Source organism: Aotus nancymaae, unplaced genomic scaffold, assembly GCF_030222135.1.
Source record: "Aotus nancymaae isolate 86718 unplaced genomic scaffold, 86718_ANA_hifiasm-v0.15.2.pri h1tg000040l, whole genome shotgun sequence".
Taxonomy (NCBI): Eukaryota; Metazoa; Chordata; class Mammalia; order Primates; family Aotidae; genus Aotus; species Aotus nancymaae.
Genome location: NW_026988454.1, coordinates 79170748 through 79194730, shown reverse-complemented (window position 1 = coordinate 79194730; position 23983 = coordinate 79170748). Strand labels below are relative to the sequence as shown.

General features: G+C 39.9%; 1 protein-coding gene across 1 annotated transcript; it reads left to right on the top strand.

Annotated features, from left to right (window-relative positions):
* The first annotated feature begins 829 nt into the window (after positions 1-829).
* Positions 830-23677, top strand: CUNH6orf163 (chromosome unknown C6orf163 homolog). The gene is made up of 5 exons (XM_012444252.3): positions 830-2620; positions 6934-7028; positions 8156-8263; positions 13882-14084; positions 23171-23677. Exons 1-5 carry the CDS (start codon positions 2473-2475, stop codon positions 23604-23606), a joined length of 990 nt encoding a protein of 329 aa, XP_012299675.2. The 5' UTR covers positions 830-2472; the 3' UTR covers positions 23607-23677.
* The last annotated feature ends 306 nt before the right edge of the window (positions 23678-23983 follow it).

Below are 23983 nucleotides of genomic sequence, written 5' to 3'. Positions count from 1 at the left end.
TAACTGCCAGCTCCCCCAAAAGACCATCAGAGCAACCGGATGATCAAACAAAACTAAGCTTATTAAATCTGCACTAAGGGGAAATACCACTTTTACAAAGTTAGCTGTATTTAAGAAGGGGATGGTCAGGGGAAGATATTAAAGTGTTTTGAGGTCTGAGTTCAAGTGATTAAAGAAGGATCTTTCAACGCAGGAATCTGGTTGAGAATGGACAAGGTACCTGACATAACAGATGAGATCCTGAAGCAAGTCTTGATTAGTAAACTACTGTTTGATAAATGTTAAGTGAACATTTAACTTTGCCTAGGGGAGTAATCTCATGTTTTGATGGAAGAGCTGTTTGCCTAGATCAGCAAGCTATCCATTCGATAAATTGGTTTTCAAGGATTTCCTAAGGCAAACACTGAAATTATTTATTGGTTTTATAGCCCTATCTTCCATAGGGGGTCCAACTCTTCCAATTTGCCAGACACTAAGACAGTTCAGGACTTTCAGTTTTAAAACAAGGACAGTCCCAGGTAAATCAAGGCCAGTTAGTTACTCTCTCATCTGGGCAAGAATTTCTAGTAACACACAGGAAAGTCATTGGCACAAGTAGCCTCAGTTCTCAATCCAGATGACAAACCGTGTGTACACGGTAGTCCCCATTCTCAGTACAAATTCATCTCTTTGTTTTTAACTCCTCTCCAAGTCCCAGTTAACCCTTTTCTCGAAGTCAAACCTGGCACAATTTGATAGTTACTTAAAGTCATTAGTCAGTTATTCAGGCTGTATGTGTCAATATAAATTATAGTGTAACTTGTGGTACACTTAGCTCAGGGCCCTATGGGAGTCATATTGTTGAAATTAATTTCACTGATGGCATTCACTTATTGTAAAATAGTCTTCCCAAATAGATGCAGCATATGACATTGTCAGGCAATTTTAAAAAATGACTTGGTGTAATCAGTTGCACAGATTTTTTTGATAGGCAGAATTTCTATGGCTGTTTTCTAAAATTGTAGGAGCAAATTAGTTAACTGATTTTTTTAAAGCCAGGCTTCATAATTTAGAATGCTGACTTAATGAAAGTAATTTCTCCTTCCAGATACCATGATATATCCCACTTTATTACCATGGCACCAAAACAGCACGTTTATTAAAAACCTAAAAGAAATTAATCTACCTCCATTGTTGGCCTTAAAAGAAATTAATTCTTTAAAAACCCATTTAAAAGAAAGTGTAGTAGGCTGACTAATACTCTCCTTTCCTGCAAAAATGTCCAGATCCTAATCTCTAGAACCTGTAAATATGTTACTTTATATGGCAAAAGGGACTTTACAGATATGGGTGAGTTTAGGATTTTGAGACGGGGAGGTTATCCTGGATTAGCTAGATGGGCCTGGTATAATCACCAAGGTCCTTAAAGCAGGGAAGAAGATCAGAGGAAGAGACAATGTCACCATGGAAGCACGGGGAGAAAAGACTATATGATGAGAGGCCATGAGCCCAAGGAATGTGAATGGCCTGATGGAAAAGGCAAAGAATCGGATTTTCCTCTGAAACCTCCAGAAGGAACAAGCCCTTCTAACAACTTGATTTTAGTCCCTAACACTCCTTTTAGACTTCTGATCTCCAGAAATGCAAGAGGATAAATTTGTGTTATATTTAAGCCATGAAGTTTGTGTTAGTTTGTCACAATGGTGCTATGATTTGAATATTTGTCCCCTGCAAAACTCATGTTGAACTTTAATCCCCAAAGTGATAATATTGAGAAGTAGGGCATTTAAGAGGTGAGTGAATTTATTCACAGGTTAACAGATTAATGGATTCTCATGGAAAGAGAATTGGTGGCTTTATGAGAAGAGGAAGAGAGGCCTGAGCTAGCATGTGAGCTCAGCCCCTGGCCATGTCTTACCTTGTACCACCCCAGCGAGTTCCCACCATCAGGAAGATTCTTACCTAATGCAGCTCCTCCACCTTGGACTTCTCAGCCTCCACAAACTGTAAGAAATAATTTCCTGTATAAGCTATCCAGTTTCAAGTATTCTATTATAAGCAACAGAAAACAGAGCAAGACAGCAGCAATAGAAAACTAATATAGAAAGTATCAGGAAAATGAATGGCGGTATCATGTTCCCTTTTGTCATTATTTGAAGTTGCTTTTATGAGCAAAGCTTGTCTTACCTAGCAACAGTTGCTAAGTAAGTTAACAATTTAATGCTAGAGTCTGGGAAGGAGCAACTGCTTAAATCTTCCCAAATCTGGTGCCCATACCTTCTATGGCAGGGGCTTTTAGTACCATTCTTTAATGTTAGGCACATAACCACTGCCTAATCACGTGAATCATTTAATCCTTACCAGCCTCTAGCATTATCCTAAAACCCTGAACCTCTTTCAGCTTTCTTAAACTTTCAGCTTTTCTTGAAACGTCTTTTTCTGATTCTAAGTTTATTTTAACTGTAAGTAGGAGAAGACATATGGTATTTAACTATGATCAGAAATTCAGATTACACAAACTTTGTTTGCTGTGCTGTTTGTAATAAAATAATTCTGCCAGCCTCTTTTGGAAAAACCTTCACACGGATCCATGAATACAAGCCACTTAAGACACGCTTTTACACTCACAAAGACGTACTAGGTAAGTGACTTTATTGTTTTCCTTTGTTCTAACACTTCATAGCCTTCATTCTTTTTGTTACATAGACTTTTATCAGCTTTTTTCTCTTCATCGTTCTTGTCCCTACAGGGATGTTTAAAAATAATATGGATTGGAAGACAGCTTCTCCACTTAACAGTTGTGTCTATTGGGCAGGGTATTTAGCCTCTCAGTTTGTCTCCTTATATGGAAATAAAGATATTAATACCTATCTTACAGGTTATTAGGATACTTTAATGAAGTATTTGTGTCTATTATAAATCCTGGCACATAATAGTAAATGTGAGTTCATTTTGCCCTTGGCCATACTTGGGTACCTTCAGTATGTGTAGGAGAGGAAATATTATCTCTAAATAATACCCTAATTGGATGGGCACGGTGGCTAGTGCCTGTAATCCCAGCACCTTGGGTAGCCGAGGTGGGCGGACTGCTTGAGCCCAAGAGTTCAAGATCAGCCTGGCCAACATGGTGAAACCCTGTCTCTACTAAAAAAAACTAGGCAGGTGTGGTGGCACGTGCCTGTAATCCCAGCTACTTGGGAGGCTGAGTTAAGAGAATCACTTGAACCCAGGAGGTGGAGGTTGCAGTGAGCTGAGATCATGCCATTGCACTCCAGCCTGGGTGACGAGCGAGACTCTGCCTCAAAAAAAAAAAATCCCAATAAATGGGTAAAAGAAACTATAACCTTTAAATAGTAGCTGCTGGCATGAAAGTAGTTACATATAGATAACATGAGAACATTTACTGTGCATACATATGTATATATAATACATAAGCAAATCAAATTGTACTATAGCTTTCTGTCTCTCTTTTATCCCCTTAAGAGTTTTCAATCTGACCTTGAGCCTTGTAAGTATTTTCCTAAGGACTCTCAAAATACTTATCTGATCCTCTCTTCCTTTAAAATGGTAAACGAAGGGTGATTTTATTTCACTCCTGATATTTGAAAATATGAGAAGTTGAAGAGCAGAGGTGTTTGGGAAGAAAAAAAATACTAAAAGGTAGTGGGGAGATCAAATTGGAATCATATTCTAAAAACATAAATACCAAAATTGTTTTTTTTAGCATTTAGTAAATGCTTAGTATGAATGATTCATTATAATCCCTAAAGTGACTTGACTTTTCATACCCAAGACAGTGTTTCTCCATTCTTAGATACACCTTAATGATTGATTCCTTATGCCTTATGGAATATCTAACCCAAACCTTAAATAGGTAAGTTAAATCTATCGTTAGAAATTAATCTTTTCCATTCGATGGCCTTTATTTGTCATTGAACTGTTTTAAGTTTTTTAAAAAGTCTAAATTCTCTGTTCTTTATAAGTAAGTTCAAAAGCATGTTGAAATGTCCATAGAAGAGCTACTATTTCATAGGACAGTAGTTTTTAGTTTTAGCCGTGCACTATATAGAACTTTGAAAATATATTAGTACAGATATCCAAAGACAGACCCACTGGATTTAATACTAATCTAACACAGAGCCACTAAGTTAGGACCTCTATAGTCAGGACTAAGCATGTGTATTTTTTCCTTCACGTTTAAATAACCTTTTTTATTTTGAGATTGTTTAAGTCTCACAAGTTGTGAAATAGACAGAGTTCCCCTGTACCCTTCATCTAGCTTCCATTGATATCTGACATAATCCTGGTACTTTGTCAAAGCCAGGACATTGGCATTGAAACAATACTATTCAGGTACAGACCTTATGTGTACTTTTTTCCCCCTTGGCATAGAGTTTTATGAATTGTATCACATGTATATATTAATGTAACAACCATCACGATCACAACATGGAGCTGTTCCATCACCTCAAAGGAACTCCCCCATGTTACCCCTTAATTGTCACTCTCTTCTCCCCAAACTTGAACCCCTGGCAACCACTAATCTGTTCTCCATCACTGTAATGTTATCACTGTGAGAATGCTATCTAAACAGAATCATACATTGTATAACCCATTGAAATTGGCTTTTTTCACTCAGCATAATGCCCTTGAGATTCATCCAAGTTGTTTATTAATAGTTTGTTCCTTTTACAGTATGTGCATTTTTAAAAAAAGCTTTGCAGGGATCCTGTTGTACACTCAGGGTTGAGAACAACTAATATAAAGTAATGGGATTTAAACATTACAGAGGATAGTGGTAGCCTACACTTGTATCACATTTTTATGAAGTTCAACATGTTGATGGTCCATGCTTAGTCACATTTCATCCTAGAAAATCTTTTCTGATTATTTCTACATGATATTGGGTTTTTGCAGTATGTGTCCATCTCTACCATAATATTTGCTGCCCTGTGTTTTTAAGATTCACTGATGAAGTGGCAAAGACTCTATGCCACCAAACATATACTTTTAATTGCTACTGACAGAAACAACTTAGAATAGACTACATAAAATGGAATTTCTTGACCCTTTTAAGTGAGAAACCCAAGGGGGATCTGGCATCAAAGCTTTCAGTCTGTTTAACTCCTTTAGTGAGTTGGCTTAATGGTTTACTGCTGCAGCTAGACTTACTCCAGAAGCTGGGAAAGGAGGAATATGGATCCAGATAGCTCAGAAAATCTATTACCAGGGACAGTGGGGGGTGGGGAGTTGAGGAGAGATAGCATGGGGAGAAATGCCAGTTATAGGTGATGGGGAGGAAGGCAGCAAATCACACTGCCATGTGTGTACCTATGCAACAATCTACATGTTCTTCACATGTACCCCAAAACCTAAAATGCAATTAAAGAAAAATCTGTTAACTTCAGCTTAGAAATCCTAGAGGAAGGCCAGGCCTAGTGGCTCATGCTATAATTCAAGCACTTTGGGAGGCCAAGGTGGGCTGATCACTTGAGGTCAAGAGTTCAAGACCAGCCTGCCCAACATGGTGAAAGCCCATTTCTACTAAAAATACAAAACTTAGCCAGGCATGGTAGCAGGCACCTGTAATGCCAGCTACTCGGGAGGCTAAGGCAGGAAAATTGCTTGAACCTGGGAGGCGGAGGTTGCAGTGAGCCGAGATGGCGACACTGCACTGCAGCCTAGGTAACAGAGCAAGACTCCGTCTCAAAAAGAAAAAAAGAAAAGAAATCCTAGTGGAAAAAGACCTGTGTTCTCCTTACATCCTTATATAAAATCCTTGGCAAGAGCCTAGTTAACAGTCTTGAGCATTTGCCCAATCCTGGTCAATTATTGTGACCTGGAGGAGGGTAAAAAGGGCCAAGAAGGTTGCTGTGACTGGCAGTTCCACCAGAACTACCTGAGGTTAGGGAGGAAAGTTCTTGACAGAAATGGATCCTGTTATCCAGATAGAGAAGAGACATTGGACAGACAAGCACACATGTCCACAAATGTCTTATCTGTGCTTATTGCCAAACTAGGCACCATCAGAGATACACGACAGTACAAGATGTGCTTCATAATTTTAAGATATGGAGCATCAAGACCTAATCACATGAAAAGTTAATAATTCAACACATTTAGCATGTGAGAAATGAGTGGAATAAAGAATAAGGACTATAAGAGTTTGGGTCGGAGAAAGATATCACTGTGTATGATTTCAGCATCCAGAGGGTTTATCATTCCCGAAACAGTTTATGAGCCACCTCAGACAACCCATTCTGGCAGAAGATGGAAAGACCCTGTGCCCAGCTCAGAGAGCTCAGATCTTGGCTCCAGGTCCAGCTCTGTCTCTGGCTGACATTGTATGGTCCTCTAATCTCTCTAGACTTTCATTACCTTCTCTGGGTAGACAGGATATTACTATGGGAATATTACTTGGAAATCAAATTAGATCATTGGCAGAAAAGTAGTAAACTTCTACCCCTTAGCTCACTCCATACTGAAGCAGTTAAACTCAAAAAGAACCACACACTAAAGAAAGGCATGTAATGTGTTGAAGGCATTTCACTTCCCCTCTTCTGATGCTAGCCCTAGCACCCAGATAGGAGCAGGGAGAGAGATCCATATAATGTGCTAAGACCTCTTGAATATTCACTCATCATTCTACTTTGGGTGTACAAAATGTGTTCCTTTCTGCAGGGCATTTACTTCACCTCCTCAGTTATCTGCTGTGTGGACTGGGTGTGATGAGATGAATGAACAGCTCTATTCAGGCCTGACAATGCTGTGAATTCCCTCCTAATCAGTTAGAGAAAAACTTACCCTTTCAATGGGTATCTTTGAAATATATATACTGGCATCTCTTATAAGGAGGTATCTCCTAAACAGCCCTCATAAATTACTAGATAATAGTGGAAAGGAAAGCCAGGAAGCAATTGGGAGGTTTGTGACCATTTCTCTTCAAAGACACAGATATTGGGGCAAATATTCTGGAAAAAGAAGAACAGTTTCAAGAAGATATACTCAGAGAATGCATTACAAAAGCAGAAGCTGAAGTATGGGCTCAGGTAAAAGAATGAACCTAAAATCCATCTTTACAGTTCTTTCACCTTCTGGATTTGTCTGAAACAGTCATATAGTGTAGTAGAGTCAGAACTGACTGAATCCTGGCTAGCCGTGGGACCGTGGGCAAGTTCTACAACCTCTGTAGTCTTGGTTGCTTCGTTGTATAAGAGTAATAATAGTACTCTTTCTATGGGATAGTTGGGAGGGTTCAATGAAATAATGTGCCTGGCACACAGAGGTGCTTAGTAAGAAGCCAGCATCATCAGGCGCTTCCTTCCTTTTCAGCTGCCCTCTGTGTGAAGGTCTCCTGCTCCCTTTATTCTCATTTGAATGAAACCAAAACTAAAACAAAAAAAGAACTAAGAAGACTTCTTGTCAATAGTTGTTTCTTGTGGCCTAACATTTAATATATAGACCATCCATTTGTGGAGCATGTAATACCCCTGTTTTTTCAAATGCTTCATTATGGCCTACTCCCCTTTTCCTCCCCTCTCTCCCAAATCCTTGACACCTTGTCCATACAACTGCTGAGTACTGTAAGGGCAGTTTGAATATCAGGGCTCAACAGTGGTATCCAAGGCATCAAACTGAAGCAAAGCTTCAATCCTGCAACCCCACTTCTTCCAATCATAGAATGACATCAATAAATTCCTAAAGAGAATTACACCACCTTGAAAGCAGAACAAGCCACAGTGCTTAGAACAGTGTTTCTCAGTTTCTTTAATAGACATTATAGCAAATAGCATTGTCCAGTATTAATGCCAGCAAAAGCTTACTATGAAAATATTTTGAACACATATGTTACTTTGAGAGTCAATCAAGCAGGAAATAAAGTGCCAAAGAGAAAAGGCAACCCAGCAGTCTACATATAGTAAAACTGACTTGCCTTTAGTGATTCCAGAAACAGCAAAGCTAGCCATGGATTGGGATGCGTTAGAGCATCTCTGGCTAAGGCAGACAGTTTGCTATGAGACATTTGAGATGGGAATGCAGCAAGAAATTAGGGATTCCATGGTGGTTGCTAATTTTCAATAAACTTGAAAACCTGATTTACCAACATCCCAGTAAGACATGTTGCTTTGTGCTTATTCTGATATATTAATAGATAAATGGACTCTTTCTTTCAAAGGCTAATGAACTTCAAAAACAAGCAGTGGAGAAAGCACTTGAAGAAGCAAATGAAAGACACAAAATTGAAATTCATATTTTGAAAGAGGAACATCAAAAAGATTTACAGGTTTTTATAGTGGCTTATTTTTGTCTTTTAAAAGTACTTACATTAGTAAAAAGAAAAAAAAGTTGGCACAATTCCCTGACTTAGTAGGTGCTCAAACAGTTGTTGAACAAGTGAAGTAGGCTGTTCTCCTTCTCCTAGGCTCTCTGATTGCATCCTTTTTTCTAAATTTTACATTTACTACACTGCCAGGAGGGATATCGTAGCTCTCTCTCAAGAATTTAAGAGAGAATCTCATCTCAAGATGTCACAAGATGAAGGATACTAACCTGTAGCCTGTTCAAGTACATGACTCTAGGTAACTTACAAACTTGCAGGTGGAGACCCTAGGATTCATTGTTAGCTCAATACCTCGATTACAAAATCTGCTCAAAGGAAAAAGATACAGAACTATTTTCACATTTTGGCCAAGGGAGGGACAGGACAGGACAAGATACAGGTAGGACAGTACATGGGCAGAGGCTGGAGGAAAGTGACAGAGGTCCGGCTTCAGTTTGGCCTAACTTAACACTAATAAGCAGTTCAGGGACTGTGGGCCAATTTATTCATTTTAGCAGCAATGAGCACCTACCATATATTAGATCTGTACCAGGTAAGATAAAATGAACTGTCTACCAGAGAGGACTTGCTAACAGGAAGGGGAACTCCTTCCCAGGGATCCTTAAGGCTAGCAAGATGCTTCCTGCTTCACTCCAGTGGCCTACCTCTGCCAGTGTTGGCATGGTGCCTGAGGGATATTGGCTATGGTGGCCCACTGCCCATTCCTTGTTTGAGTTCAAAATGTGAAGAGCATTTGTAGCATGTCTTAGGCAGGCCTGCTCTTTGGCTGGTATGTACAAGTATGGCCATACTGCCATATTGGCAATTAAGGTATTAAAATACTTCTCTGTCAGTTGATAAATAGTCACCCGCTTGAGCCCTCCATCACCATGGTCACTCTAGTTGCTTCCCCTACAGAATCCTGGACCTCTCCCAGTCCAGCAACTTAAAAGGATAATTCATGGCTTGGCAAGGGGCTCTAGTTCCCTGCTATAATGCTGCAGCCAAAGTCCATTCAGATAGGTGGGCCCTACTGTGCTGATTGATACACATTTTGAATGTCCTTCCTGGTATTAGGTTGTAAAGACATAAGGAAGATGTGATGCCTGTTTCAAGGTTCACATGCTAGTCTTTCTTTGAATAATGTACCCCACATAGCCTTTGAGGGGAGTTGATGTACCTAGTGCTTCAGTAGAAAGAAGTCCTAAGAAAATTTCAAGGTAAATAGTTAAAGGGACAGCGACCTTTCTGAAATATTTGTCCAGGGTTTGGGTATTTATATTTATACCACCATTTCATATATTTTTTAATTCATGAAGGAATGATTTCTAAGAGTAGTATGTAGGGTTATTTAAACATGTTATGTCTATAAGATACCAAGACATAGACATCAGTATTACTTCTCAAGGCCTGTGAATCACCTGCATCAGAATCTATTCACTTGGGAGCCTGACACAGATTCCTGGGCCTCACTCTGACCTACAGACTCCGTCACCAGCCCAAGTGATTCTCACACATCTTAAAGTTTGAGATTACCAATATATAGCAGAAAACCAAGTTTCTCTAGAACCAAATATTAAATTCTGATGTGTCGAGACCACCATGTATTTCTCTTACATGATGTTAAGAATTTGGTATGTCTCAAATTCATGCCATTAAATAAGATTTCTAGATCTTATCTGATGGATAGGTAATCTTTTGCAAAGGTGTTTATATTATTGAAAGACAATAATATCAAGATGAAACCTAAGGGAAAAATAAATGAAAAACAAGAGTAGAAAATATAATAAAGTCACAAGTAAATTTAAAACTTAAAAATGTATATATGCCATGATGTCCTGTGCAATTATCACTGATTGGGCCTTGAGCTTTCTGGCAGCCAATGCAAAGAGAGAAATGTTGTGACTTAACATGTCTGATTTGTACAGACAAATCAGGCACTTGAAAGGCTTAGATATTCCTAGTCATGAAACATCAGAGTAACATCTCCTGAGGGAGACATTGTGTAAAATGCCTGTCAAACATCTGTACAGTTAACATGATGGAGTCCATGAAGCTGTTTCTTGTAGTATCTCAAAATACAGGCTGACTCACTCGAGATGCATTTCAGTAAAAACCAATTTTATTGAGAGACCTTACATTGAATAAGAACACTGACAAAGAGCAGGTTATTTAATTATTTTTGGAGCTTTAAATATGTATTCCACATGCTATGTGAGGCAGCAGACTGATTTTGATTTTATTACTACATAAAAGAGGGACTGAGTTTAATTATCTGAATTCCTAGTTAGTAATTAGGAATCAGATAGTTTCTAATTATCTGAATACCTACTTCAGAACCCAGCCAAAGTGAAGGGATAGAATGTCATTTTTTAATTCTATGATTCAGTAATTTATTTTACGTTTAAAAATGACTGAAAGAGTATAACTGGATTGTTTGTAACACAAAGGATAAATGCTTGAGGTGAGGGATATTCCATTTACCCTTGTGTGATTATTACACATTGTTTGCCTATATCAAAATACCTCATGCACCCTCAAAAATTGAAAATTAAAAAAAAAGCACTTAGCACCAAAAAAGTTGAGGCATACAACAGTCTTACACCACCTTATTGACATTGGCTTTTTTTCCTTCTTCAACAGATATTTGCAGAGTTCTAAATACATTTCCTTCTGAAAAAAATGATTGATTCAAATAGGAATATATTATGGTAGTACTTCACCTGTCTTAAGCTCAACCACCCAGCAGCCTCAATTACTGAAAATATACTTGAAAACCCAGAAGTAAGTTAAAATATCCCCTAAAAAGTTAAAGTCCTCTGACTACAGGAGAATAGCTCAGGCTTATTACACATAGCAAAACCTCTTCACCCCACTCAGATGTCATTGTGTTTGACAACCTCAACCCAACAGACTTTTAGATGCTTGATTTTTCTTTTCTTTTGAAGTGGAGTCTCTCTGTAGCCCAGGCTGTAGTACAGTGTTGTGATCTTAGCTCATTGCAACCTCCGCATCCTGAGTTCAAGTGATTCTCCTGCCTCAGCCTCCCTAGTAGCCGGGTGTGGTGGTGCACAATTGGAATTACAAGTGTGCACCACCACACCTGGTTAATTTTGAATTTTTAGTAGAGATGGGGTTTTACCATGTTGGCCTGGCAGCCAGGCTGGTCTCGAACTCCTGGCCTCAAAGTATTTGCCCTCCTTGACCTCCCAAAGTGCTGGGATTATAGGCGTGAGCCACTGCACCCAGCAGGGTTGCTTGATATTTCAAATTGGAACTAGATTAAATACCGGAAAGTAAAAGTAACAAAAAGGGGCTCACTGACAGCAGCTACAGCAGTGTCCTCAGCCTGATGGCAAGTAATTTTCTTGTTCTTTGAAGAAAAGAAAAATTTGATTTGATACCTATTAAGAGCAAAGATTAAATTTTAAAAAAACAAAGCAATCTGGGGTCATTTCTGACAGATATGAATGGCTCTATGAACTTGAACAGTTATTAAATGCCACATTAAGTTTTTGGCCCAGTGCAATCATTCATCTTTGTCTGCCAAGCCTGGATCATCAAGAAAGTATTAGATTGTTTCATAATGTTCTTTCTATGGTATTAAAGACATTTAGAAACATTTCCATTCAAAATATTCTTTTATCAAAAAATTTTAGTGATTTAAGAGACAAAGCCTTCTGCAGTATAGGAAACCCAGCTAGCATTTCTAAATGACCAATGTTTTCCTGAAAGTATTTTCTAAATACATGAACTGAGACCACTCTGGAGAGGTTCTTAAAGTTGATTTCTGTTGTGTTTCATTTTTTAACTTTTTACCCTTGAAGTAGCCAAAGTGAGAAGTTGAAAACTTTTTCTCTTGAAAAAAGAGAAAAGTTTGTCTTTACAGGTATTTTAATTGTTGAAATCATCTTCTAAGAAGCTAAGCCAATTTCAGTTTCCCTTGTAATTTAGAGTTCTCTTGACTTTCTCTCAGCTTCAGCTGAAGATTCTCTCTGGACATTGTAAACGGAGCTGGCTCTCTCAGGGGCTCCCATAGAAATGGTGCTAAAGGGAATTGAGCAATCTTCAGCCAGGAGAACTCTTAATTCCTTTCCATTCTGGGTAAGATTGCATTAAAAAAAGGGATTCTGCAGCTATTGAAAAAGAAACGAAACCCACTGTACTGTATCTTACAAGACTGTACAATTGATGAATCTCTTGAAAGACTCCAGCATCACAGCCAGGAATGAAGTGAGAAACTGACAGTCAGCAATCCTGTCTTCTATCCCTAGTTCTTTCATTGATGTGCTATGTGAAATAACTTAATTTCTCTATGTTCTTTTGATGTCTTCCCAAATAGAGATAAACATTTACCTTTGGGCCCGGCATGGTGGCTTATGACTGTAATTCCAGCACTTTGGGAAGTTAAGGTGGGGAGATCACTTGAGCCTAGAAATTCAAGACAAGTCTGAGCAACATGGGGAAACCCTATTTCTATAAAAAATACAAAAGCCAGGCATAGGTGACAAATGTCTATAGTCTCAGCTACATGGGTGGCTGAGGTGGGAGGATTGCCTGAGCCTGGGAGGTCGAGGCTGAAGTGAGCTGTGATCATGCCATTGCACCCCAGCCTGGGCAACAGAGCGAGAACCTTCCTCAAAAAAAAAAAAAAAAAAATTACCTTTAAATGAAAGTTTTTTAAACACCTGGACAGAATGAATTGCTCCTCCTCTTTATAATGTTATATTTCTACATATTGTTATATTTCTGTAACATGTATTACACAATTAGGTCATTGGCCTCCTCCACTAGACAGTGAATCCCCTGAGGACCAAGATCCCCACCTTCTCGTGTCTGTAGCATCTGGGCTGCAGAGTGCCAGGCACACTGTGGAGTTAGTAGGCATTTCCATGTGGTGACAGGACTTTCCTTGAGCACAGTTTGTGAGTCTGTTTTCCACAGGTCTTGGTTTGACTAGTGCTTCCTCTCTTTGTTTGGTTGAAGTCCCTCCTCAGGTCCTCCTTCCTGGAGCATTGGAGCACTTAGCCCTGTCCCTTCTGTGAAGGAGAAAGAGCGCCTCAGCACTAATAAGCTGGAGTGCTGAAACAGTGTGGGGACAGGTGGGCAGATTCCTGTGACTGTAACATCGTGCAATTGTTTTCCGCCTGAACCTCAGGTTCCTCCTAACCAGAGAAACGCAGGAGGCCTGATAATTATTTCTGCCATTTTCCAGGTCTGGCTTACTAAAGCATAATTACATTATGTAATTATGTCTAATGATAATATGATACTAGAATATTTGAACAATCAAGGAAAAAAAGACCTTTAACCCTACCCCTCTAACCCAACTATTTTCTTTTTTCCGTATTACCTTTCAATATTATCTATGTAGATATTTGTGCTACATTGTACATTTTTTGTTTTACCTAACATCATATAAACAAAAGTTTTCCATATCATACACACTCTTATTTTAAATCCTCAGTGTTAACAGGTACACTTGCCAGCAGGTAGATAAAACTGTGGTTTAAATAGCCTCTTAATGTGCCGTTTTAAGCATCAAATCTGTAATAGCTAAACCTAGTTTGCCATTGTTTCAGGAAATAACAGCTAAAACTAAGATAGAGATGTATCAAAACATGGATGACGAAATGAAGAGAGAGCACTTGGCTGCGGAACAGCGCATGGTCCACAGAATCCAAAGGATTATGATGGAATGCCACAGAGAGAAGGTTGAAGCTGTGGAGAAAGCCAGGGCTGAAGAAAGACTCATCGCCCAGGAAGCAATCCAGGCCCAGAAAAGGTATTCCAGAGAACCCATTTGCAAATTAGTATCTTCCTTTATCAAAATCAACCTGGAGAAACAGATAAGGTTATGATACATAGGTGGATATTGCCCAGTTTTTGTGTTTTTACATTTTTATTATGGAAAATACTAAATATAGGGAACAATTTATATTGTAGAGTATGTGTGTGGCTTAGGCTGAGGTGAGTGGATCACCTGAGGTCAGGAGTTCGAGACCAGCCTAGCCAACATGGCGAAACCTTGTCTCTACTAAAACTACAAAAATTAGCCAGGTGTGGCGGGCACCTGTAATCCCAGGTACTCAGGAGGCTGAGGCAGGAGAATCGCTTGAACCCAGGAGGCGGAGGTTGCAGTGAGCCAAGATCGTGCCACTGTACTCCAGCCTAGGTGACAAGAGCAAGACTCCATCTCAAAAAATAATTATAATAATAATAATAAAAATAACATAAATACTCAAAAAGCTACCACCCAGTTTAAGGGACTGAAAATTGCCAACATTTCTGAAGCTCTCTTGTGTTCTTCCTCAATCATATCTTCTTCTTTTCTCCCCCTTGAAAGATAGCTACTCTCTAAATAGGGTATTTTTCATTCTGTGTCACCGGTTTTAAGCCAAGGAGAGGAATCAAGAAACAGTTTCCCATAAACAGGACATTAAAATCAATTTTCGCAATCTCTAGCCCAGATCATACACTATTCTGTTTTTGTTACTTTTTGGTCTTTTTCTTATTATGCAAGTAATATATGTTGCAAAAGAAGTTGACGTTATGGAAACATATAGAGCAAAAATTGCAAGTCCTAATCCACTGCTTCCCCTATACCCTCCCTGCCTCCCAGGGACAGTTTTAAACAATAGGGTCTGTATCTTTCCATGACCTTTTGATGTTTTTACAGCCATATGTATGTGCATAATCACAAATCAGATCATACATAGATATATTTTAAGAGAACCAAGATAACTATTTCTATGTATGTAATGATTCTTTACTGGAACAGGACAATAGTTAGGAGCCCAGGGATTGTCAGGTGCAAGAGAAAAACCATAATTTCCAGATTTTTTACCAGGTCATTTACCTACCCAAGATCACTGATTTGTAGCAGCAGAGCTGAGACTGAGACCTCCCTATTTGTCCTTCTAGTCTGTGACTGGTCCCTTTTGCTTTGCTGCTTTAGTTAACAAATGAAGCCATTTCTATATAATTAATGGGTAAAATCTTTTTTATTAGAACTCTTCAGAATAGGGTCACAGGTAAGATCCTGGAGGAGGTACAAATAAATGAGAATGAGAGCTGCAGCTGTGACAGTTTAACTGGTACCTCTTTTCCTGCATAGACTACAGGTCATTGTGGAGGTAGAAGAGGAAGATCAGAGAGGGGATACCAGGAGAGGGGGTTAGGGAATGAGTTGTGCCCCAGTGCACTGGAAGGTGGACCTTCTTTTCCTTTCTCTCCTGCCAGCCATCTGCCGGAGCTCTGCCCCACCTCTGGATCCCCTTCTCACACACACTTGTGGTCTCCTCTCTCTCTTGCTAGATTGTTTTTGCATCCCATCCAGCCCTTTCCTCTGTGAGATTTGATGGAAGATTTTCAACATCTGCCTTTTATTGAATCCGTAGACTAGGATTAAGGACATGCCATGTGTAGTGTTCAAATATATCCAGCTAGAATGCCCATTTTGCCTATTTATGTTTCCCAAGTGCCTGGAAGAAAGTCTGGCACATGGTAGGCATTCTTGAAATATTTATTAAATAAATGATTTAAATTTGTTCCAATTAGTTGAACCCACTCTTCACACACTAGATCGTATTTCTAGACACTACTAGATTCCTCTGTTCTTTAGAGAATTTGCAGAAACTAATACATGGAGAGAGACCAGTGTTGAGAATTCTATGCAGATCTTTTGTTTTACTATAAACTTTCATGAAGACTTAAGGATTCATAACACTTAAATATTATGAGAAATTTGTTAACTACATAGAAAATTTTTTTTGTGGATTGAGGTGATTAGATTCTAAACAGATTGCCCAAGAGACAGTGGACTTTTTCTCTTAAAGTTAAAAAAAAAAAAATCTCTGTAAAGGTTCTAATTGTTTTCTAGCCCAAGGCAAGGCATGAATGAAGTGACCACTCAGGAATTTTTGTGGTCATGGCTGTAATTCCTAGTGACAGCTGCCCTTATTCAATACCCAGCACATGCAAGGCCTTTTGTATACTTCTCCTTGCACCTGCATATCTTTTCCTAGGAGACTCTATCATTCTACATATCTTAAGGCTAAGACCCTGGAGGGTTAAGGCCTTAAACGGAAACTAAGCAAACTGCCAAAGGTCACAGAGGAAGGAGGTGACAGGGCCTGATTTGAACCCTGGCCTTTATGATGCCAAAGCTTGTGACCTTCCATTAAGCTGCCTACTCTACAGGTAGAGAAGATATGTGAGTTTTCTAGAGGGTTTGTTCACTTCACTAGAGCTTATCAAGTACCTTCCGTGGATGTGGCACAAAATAAGGGCCCTTCCTCAACATTGTGAAATCACTAGAACATGGCTGCCCCCAAGAAGCAAGTCTGGATGGACTAGTACAGATAGCACAAAAGTGCTGGAAGAGTTCAAAGTCCTGGAAAGATTAAGCAGTGTGGGTGGGGTATGTAGTGAAGCAGGTTTTTTGGAGGAAGTTATCTTGGGTTGGACTTTAAAGAGAAAAGGTAGAAGGTCCCACTTGTGAGAGAGGCAAAAGAATGAGAACAGAATGAGCAAAGACATGGAAGGAGAAAGTGTGATGTATAATGAGGCAGAGCCAAGGGAGGTTCAAGAGTGTTAATAACCTGGGGATACAAATGCGCTGCTCAATCCTGGCATCTGGAGATGTCCCTGACCTGCCTAACTTCTGAAATGCCTGCAGCCTCCTGCCAGACCAGAGAGCCAGGGGTTCCCTGTGTCCCAGGCAAAAAATCAGAATATAGATTACTGGTAAACACAATGGTTGTACCTGACTGAAATAGTGCTACCAATACTATAGTTCTAATGAAAGGTAGATTAGGCCAGGTGTGGTGGCTCATATTTGTAATCTCAGCATTTTGGGAGGCCAAGGTGGGTGTATCACGAGATCAAGAGATTGAGACCATCCTGGCGAACATGGTGAAACCCTGTCTCTACTAAAAATATAAAAATTAGCTGGGAGTGGTGGTGGGTGCCTGCAATCCCAGCTACTTGGGAGGCTGAGGCAGGAGAATCGCTTGAACCTGGGAGGCAGAGCTTGCAGTGAGCCGAGATCATGCCACTGCACTCTAGCCTGACAGCAGAGTGAGACTTTGTCTCAAAAAAAAAAAGAAAAAGAAAAGTAGATTAATAGCTTATTATGGACTAAACAGGCAAAGGATCAATTGCTAGTATGCATTTTCCATGGTTTATTTTTTTCCCTATCAGTTAAGATTGAGTTATTGGATATCAGATTATGTTTTTATTTAGTAATTTGTTTTCATTCTCCAAGAGTCTGCTTTATAAAATATCATATTGAATACTATAAATTTGGACACATACTACAACTATTTTGAAAATAGTTACGTTTCTGGCTAGTGCCACCCTGAAATATGGTTTGTATTTCAAAATTACAAATGTACAGCCTCATAGAGATGGTAGAAGAACCTCACCACTTACAGAAAGCATAGACATTCACTTCACATTGGAATGGGCGTTGGGGGTTATGAAGCTGGACTTGCCATTCCTTCTGCTAGATGCCAGCCAGTCATTGGTGAGCCTCCCTGATGTCGCCGGTTGAGGTGGTTGGTCCAAACACTGAACACCTCTACTTGTCATGTTCTTCCTAATGTGGATGCAGAAACTCTGAGCCTCGCCTTTTCCCTTGGCTTCTGGCCCTGCCCCTCTGTATACCATGATCCTTCAGATGTTTGAGGAGAGAGATTATGTCCAAGATTTAATTTAAAGAAAGGAAAGAAAAACCAAAAAGTATAATTCCTAGTTCTTTCACAGTTTTTTCTCATTTGATAAGCTTTCTACACCCTCTTTGGGAAAAAACACAGGTAGACTAATTTATGTACATTGAAAAACATTTTATACAGATCCCAAGAATTGGCTATTTTCCTATGGCAAACATTTTGCTTATGTTAAGAATCGTTTTTAAGCATGAATTCTTTTTTTCTTTTTTTTCTTTTTTGAGAGAGTCTTGCTTTGTTGCCTAGGCTGGAGTGAAGTGGTGTGAACTCAGCTCACTGCAACCTCCACCTCCCAGGTTCAAGCAATTTTCCTGCCTCAGCCTCCTGAGTACTGGAATTACAGGCACTTGCCACCATGCCTAGCTAATCTGTTTTATTTTTAGTAGAGATGGGGCTTTGCCATGTTGGCCAGGCTGGTCTCAAACTCCTAATCTCAAGTGATCCACTTGCTTCTGCCTCCCAAAGTGCTGGGATTACAGGTGTGAATTACAGTGCCCGGCCTCATGAATTCTTTTAAGCTTTTGTAATGTTCCAATTTAGCTGCTTTAAAATTTCGTGTTATTCAGTACAACGTGTATTAGAGAGAACGTCATCTGTATTACCCACTTATTCATTCATACTTTTTTTTTGCCTGTTGTATGCACAAGGGGCACCATGCTAGGCAGGGGAGATATGAAAATAAATGGGCATTCCAGGTCACACCCTCAACACACTGCGCCCCATCCTACTCCTGGCCTCAATTCCACAACTTTAGGGGACTCATCAGAATGGAATTCAGAGACCCTCTGGCCTCAAACTAAAGAATCAAAAATTCAAGCACTGAGACATGCTGAGAAAAGCTGGTGCTGAGTGCTGTGGCTTATGCTTGTAATTCCAGCACTTTGGGAGGCCGAGATGGGAGGATCACTTGAGTCCAGCCTGACCAACATGGCAAAACCCTGTCTCTACAAAAAATACAAAAATTAGCTGGGCATGGTAACACGTGCCTGTAGTCCCAACTACTCAGGAAGCTGAGGTGGGAGAATTGCTTGAGCCCAGGAGGCAGAGTTTGCAGTGAATCAAGATCATGCCACTGTACTCCAGCCTGGGCAACAGAGTGGGACCCTGTTTCAAACCAAAAAAGAAAAAAAAAAAGAAAAAAAGATTCTTTTTTAAAGTACCAGATTGTTAGCAATAAGAGATTTTGATATTAGGGATTCTGAAAGGGACTGTCATTGAGGGTGGGAGCTGGAGTCAACTAAGATATGCATTAATGGATCAGTTTTACCTGAGCTCCATTCTGGTAGAGCCTTCCAGTTAGCCTGTAAATGAAACCTCCCATTTGTGTGAGAGGAAAGTCAGCCCCACCTGGCAGGAGGCTCATGCTTGCTTGTGTCAGAGGACACAGGGAACACAGCTTCATCACCCTGACAATCTCATCAACAGCCTGAGGATGTTATAAAACATCAGACTAAATCCTAAGAATGTGTATCGATGCACACTCCCCACTCCATACACAGCTTCATGTCTATTAATGGAACCTCCATTCTCCTGTGACCCAGGTTGAATATCAGCAAGGTGGTTTTGATTCCTCTTTTTGCCACGTCCCCTATGTCCTAGCAGTCACAGATTCTGGCAGCTATGACTTTTTAATATTTCCTAGGCTTAGCCCTTTCTCTCCCTTTTCTCAACCCTCTCTTTTGTCATTAGTTCAGACCCTCATCATTGCACCTCAAGAATATTATGAAATGATACTAATTGGTCTCTCTAGCTCACCCCACTAAGATTCAGTTCAACCACTGTTACCTGAATAACAAGTCTAAAATGTTATTTTCATTGTGCCACCCTCCTGACAAAAAATTTATAGTGCCCACTCATGAGATTGAAGCAGGAACTCCCCGGCTTTCTCAGTTGTGTGACATTGAACAATAACTTACTCTTTTCTAAGCCTCAGTTTTCTCACCTGTTACAAGGGAACGATCACAGGTTATAAGTAAAAATACGCCAGGCACAGTGGCTCACACCTTTAATCCCAGCACTTTGGGAGACCGAGGTGGGCAGATCATTTAAGGTTAGGAGTTCAAGCCTGGCCAACATAGTAAAACCCTCTGTCTACTAAAAATACAAAAATCAGCCATGTGTGGTGGTACATGCTTGTAATCCCAGATACTTGAGAGACTGAGGTAGGAGGATCACTTGAACCTGGGAGGTGGAGGTTGCAGTGAGCCAAGATGGTGCCACCGCACTCCAGCCTAGAAGACAGAGCCAGATTCATCTCTAAATAAATCAAGTATCAGCTTCAATGGGTTGTGAAAATTAAATGAGATATTATGCATGTAAAATACTTAGCACAGTTCCTGCAACACAGTAAGTACTCAATAATCAATATTGAAAATAGCTTAGTTGGTAGGAAAAGGAAGAAGAGAAATAGTATAGTGGCTACAGAGGCTAAAGAAAGATGTGATTTATTTCAAGACTATGGAAGTCTGTCAGGTTTTAAAGTCCAGTTGAAAGACTCCGAGAAGAGGAGAGAATTTCATCTTGGGTGTAGAATTTAGGACATAGGGCCAGTGGTAAATCTTGGAAAGGCTGTATTAGACTGTGAGGCAGAGGGGGAGGATTTTTATTAACAACCATACAATTGAGATCTTAAAACCTTAAATCTTTAGAGGTTCTGCTCAAATGTTTTTTTTTTTTTTTTTTTTTTTTTGAGGCAGAGTCTCATTCTGTTTCCCAGGCTGGAATATAATGGCGCAATCTCGGCTAACTGCAACCTCTACCTTCCAGGTTGAAGCAGTTCTCTGCCTCAGCCTCCCAAGTAGCTGGGATAACAAGTGCCTGGCTAATTTTTGTATTCTTAGTAAAGACAAGGTTACACCATCTTGGCCAGGCTGGTCTTGAACTTCTGACCTCATGATCCACCCGCCTTGGCCTCCCAAAGTGCTGGGATTATAGGCGTGAGCCACCGCACCTGGCCTCAAACTGTGTTAACTGCAGAAATCCACTGGAAATGTATTACAGTGACTAAGAACTTTTACCATGTCAAAGGCACATGCTACCGTGCCTAGATAATTTTTGGATTTTTAGTAGAGAGAGGGTTTTGCCATATTGGTCAGGCTGGACTCAAGTGATCCTCCCACCTCAGCCTTCCAAAGTGCTGGGATTACAAGCATAAGCCACGGCATCCAGCCCCAACTTTTCCCAGCCTGCCTTAGTGCTTGAATTTTTGATTCTTTAGTTTGAGGTCAGAGTGTCTCTGAATTTCATTCTGATGAGTCCCCTAAAGTTGTGGAATTGAAGCCAGGAATAGGGTGGGGTGCAGTGCGTTGAGGGTGTGACCTGGACTCAGACTGCCTGAGTTGTGGTGTAGATTTTGCCTCTCTTACTTATTAAGCAAACTTAGGCAAATGACATAAACTCCCTGAGCCCGGTGGCTTCTTCATAAAAAGGGCATAGTATTGGAACCACACTACAGAATTGTTTTTGAGAAGTCATTGAATTAATGTATGCATAGAATGCTCATTAACCTGCTTTGACATGGTTGGCTGCTATAAATTATATATAATTCCCTACATTATAGCCAGAGGTCTATTAATCATTTAGCAATGCTTCTCAACGTGTGGTCCAGAGACCCTTCAAGGTCCCTGAGGCTCTTTAAGGAGGCAGTCCATGAGATTTAAACTATTTTCTTACTAACACTAACATGTTATTTGCCTTTTTCACTCTTAGTCTCCTATGAGTATATAATGGTGTTCTCCAGGGGTTTTGCAATGTGTGATATCACAATAAATTGAAACAGTATGAAAATTCAACTTTTTACTATTAAGCCACACATTAAAGAGTTTTGCAAAAAAATTTTTTTAATTAGGCTGGGCGCAGTGGCTCATACCTGTAATGCCTGCATGTTGGGAGACAGAAGCAGGCAGATCACTTGAGGTCAGGAGTTCAAGACCAGCCCAGCCAACATGGTGAAATCCCGTCTCTACTAAAAAAATACAAAAATTAGCCAGGTATAGTGGTGCACAGCTGTAATCCTAGCTACTCTGGAGGCTGAAGCATGAGAATCGCTTGAACCTGGGAGGTGGAGTTTGCAGTGAGCCAAGATCAGGCCACTGCACTCCAGCCTGGGTGACAGAGCAAGATACTGTCTCAAAAAATAAGCTAAATGATACCATTTTTCTCATGAAATAGTTCATTGTTTCGGAAAATATTTTTCATAAGAGATATTTATATTGAGTAATAGAGTTCTTATTTTACATAATATTTTTTAAATGTCTCCCTTTTCATTTCTATAACTGTTAATGTCAATAGATATAACTCATATAAACAAAAGCTCTTGGGCTTCCTCAATAATTTTGAGAGTGTAAAGAGCTCCTGAGACCAAAAAGTTTAGGTGACTGTCATAGAATATTGCTCAGATAAAATCAAGATTAAAGCTAAATCTATCCTGTCAGTATAAAGTTTTTTCATCTCTGGCTAAAGGTCAGCAGCTGGATTAATATAAAGACTTTCTTGGCCAGGCACGGTGGCTCATGCCTATAATCCCAGCACTTTGGGAGGCTGAGGCAGGTGGATCACGAAGTCAGGAGTTCGAGACCAGACTGGCCAACATGGTGAAACCCCATCTCTATTAAAAATACAAAAATTAGCTGGGCATGGTGGCGGTCACCTGTAATCCAGCTACTCGGGAAGCGGAGGCAGGAGAATAATTTGAACCTGGGAAGTAGAGGTTGCAGTGACCTGAGATCGTGCCATTGCACTCCAGCCTGGGCAACAGGGTGAGACTCCATCTCAAAAAAAGAAAAGAAATACTTTCTCTACAGAGTTTGGAACTCTGACCCTATCTCCTAATTTTTAAGCACAGTGCATTTATATTTTCCTGACAAAGGTAACCTCGGGTTCCTAAAGTTGCCATTGGATGTTAGACTAGTGGCCTCACCCTAGCACACAGCAGGGAAGTACATAGGAAGCCTCCCTGCTCTGAAAACGTGTTGTGTTAACAGTCAAACAGCTGATGCAGTCCAAAAGCTCATCTATATCAGCCTGTCTCAGTCTGGTGGCTTGTCTCAACAATTGCTCGTTCATCTGTGTTTAAAGATGAAATTACTTTGGTTTTAGTGGCTAATCCATCTAACTTATAAATCCATATTATCTTTTGTAGCAAAGTCGCGGAGGAAATTGTGAATACTGGTATAACAGTTATTAGGGATGAGAAGGCCAGTGTGGCCCGACTGATGAGGGAAAAAGAACATGAAATGAATGTCTTCTATGGCATGGCTCAGAGGCAGAGGCAAGAAGAAGTACAGGAAGTGCTTCAAGAAGCAGAGAAAACACATCGGGCCACTCTTGACAATGTGATGGATAAACTGGCTGACACCCAGGGGGAGCTGCTGTCCATAGCAAAACAGCTGGGAATCATGACAAATTGGAAAGATTTCCTAGAGGAGGAATTACAGGAAACCGGGATGGCATTTCAAAAATACATCAATTATACCTTTCCTAAGCTTTCACCAGGACATGCAGATTTTATTCTGCCAGAAAGAAAGAAAACACCTTCTAATCTTGTTATTAAGGAGGATGAAACAACTCTCAATTAGAAGTCTTCAACTGAAATTTCACTACAGAAGACATCATTCCAGGCTAAATAAATTTACTCAAAAACCATTCATTGATTCCCCAGCCTTGTGCAGGGTACTGTTGGGCTGTAAGAATTTTCATGGAAAACCAAAATATTAAAAAGCACATTCCAGGTTATAGTGAGCCAAGTCTGAAAAGAAAAAACAGTGAGAGGGAGCAAACTGATTAAGAGGGGAAAGATTTCTTGGATGAAGCCTAAACACACTTCTGTATCTGTCTTTATTAATTTCTACATCAGACATATAATTAATTATTTCACTATGTATTGCAATAGAAAACAAGTAAAGGGATGTGTTCTCAGGTTGTTCCTGTTCTGGGCAGGTGTGCTAAGTTCCAG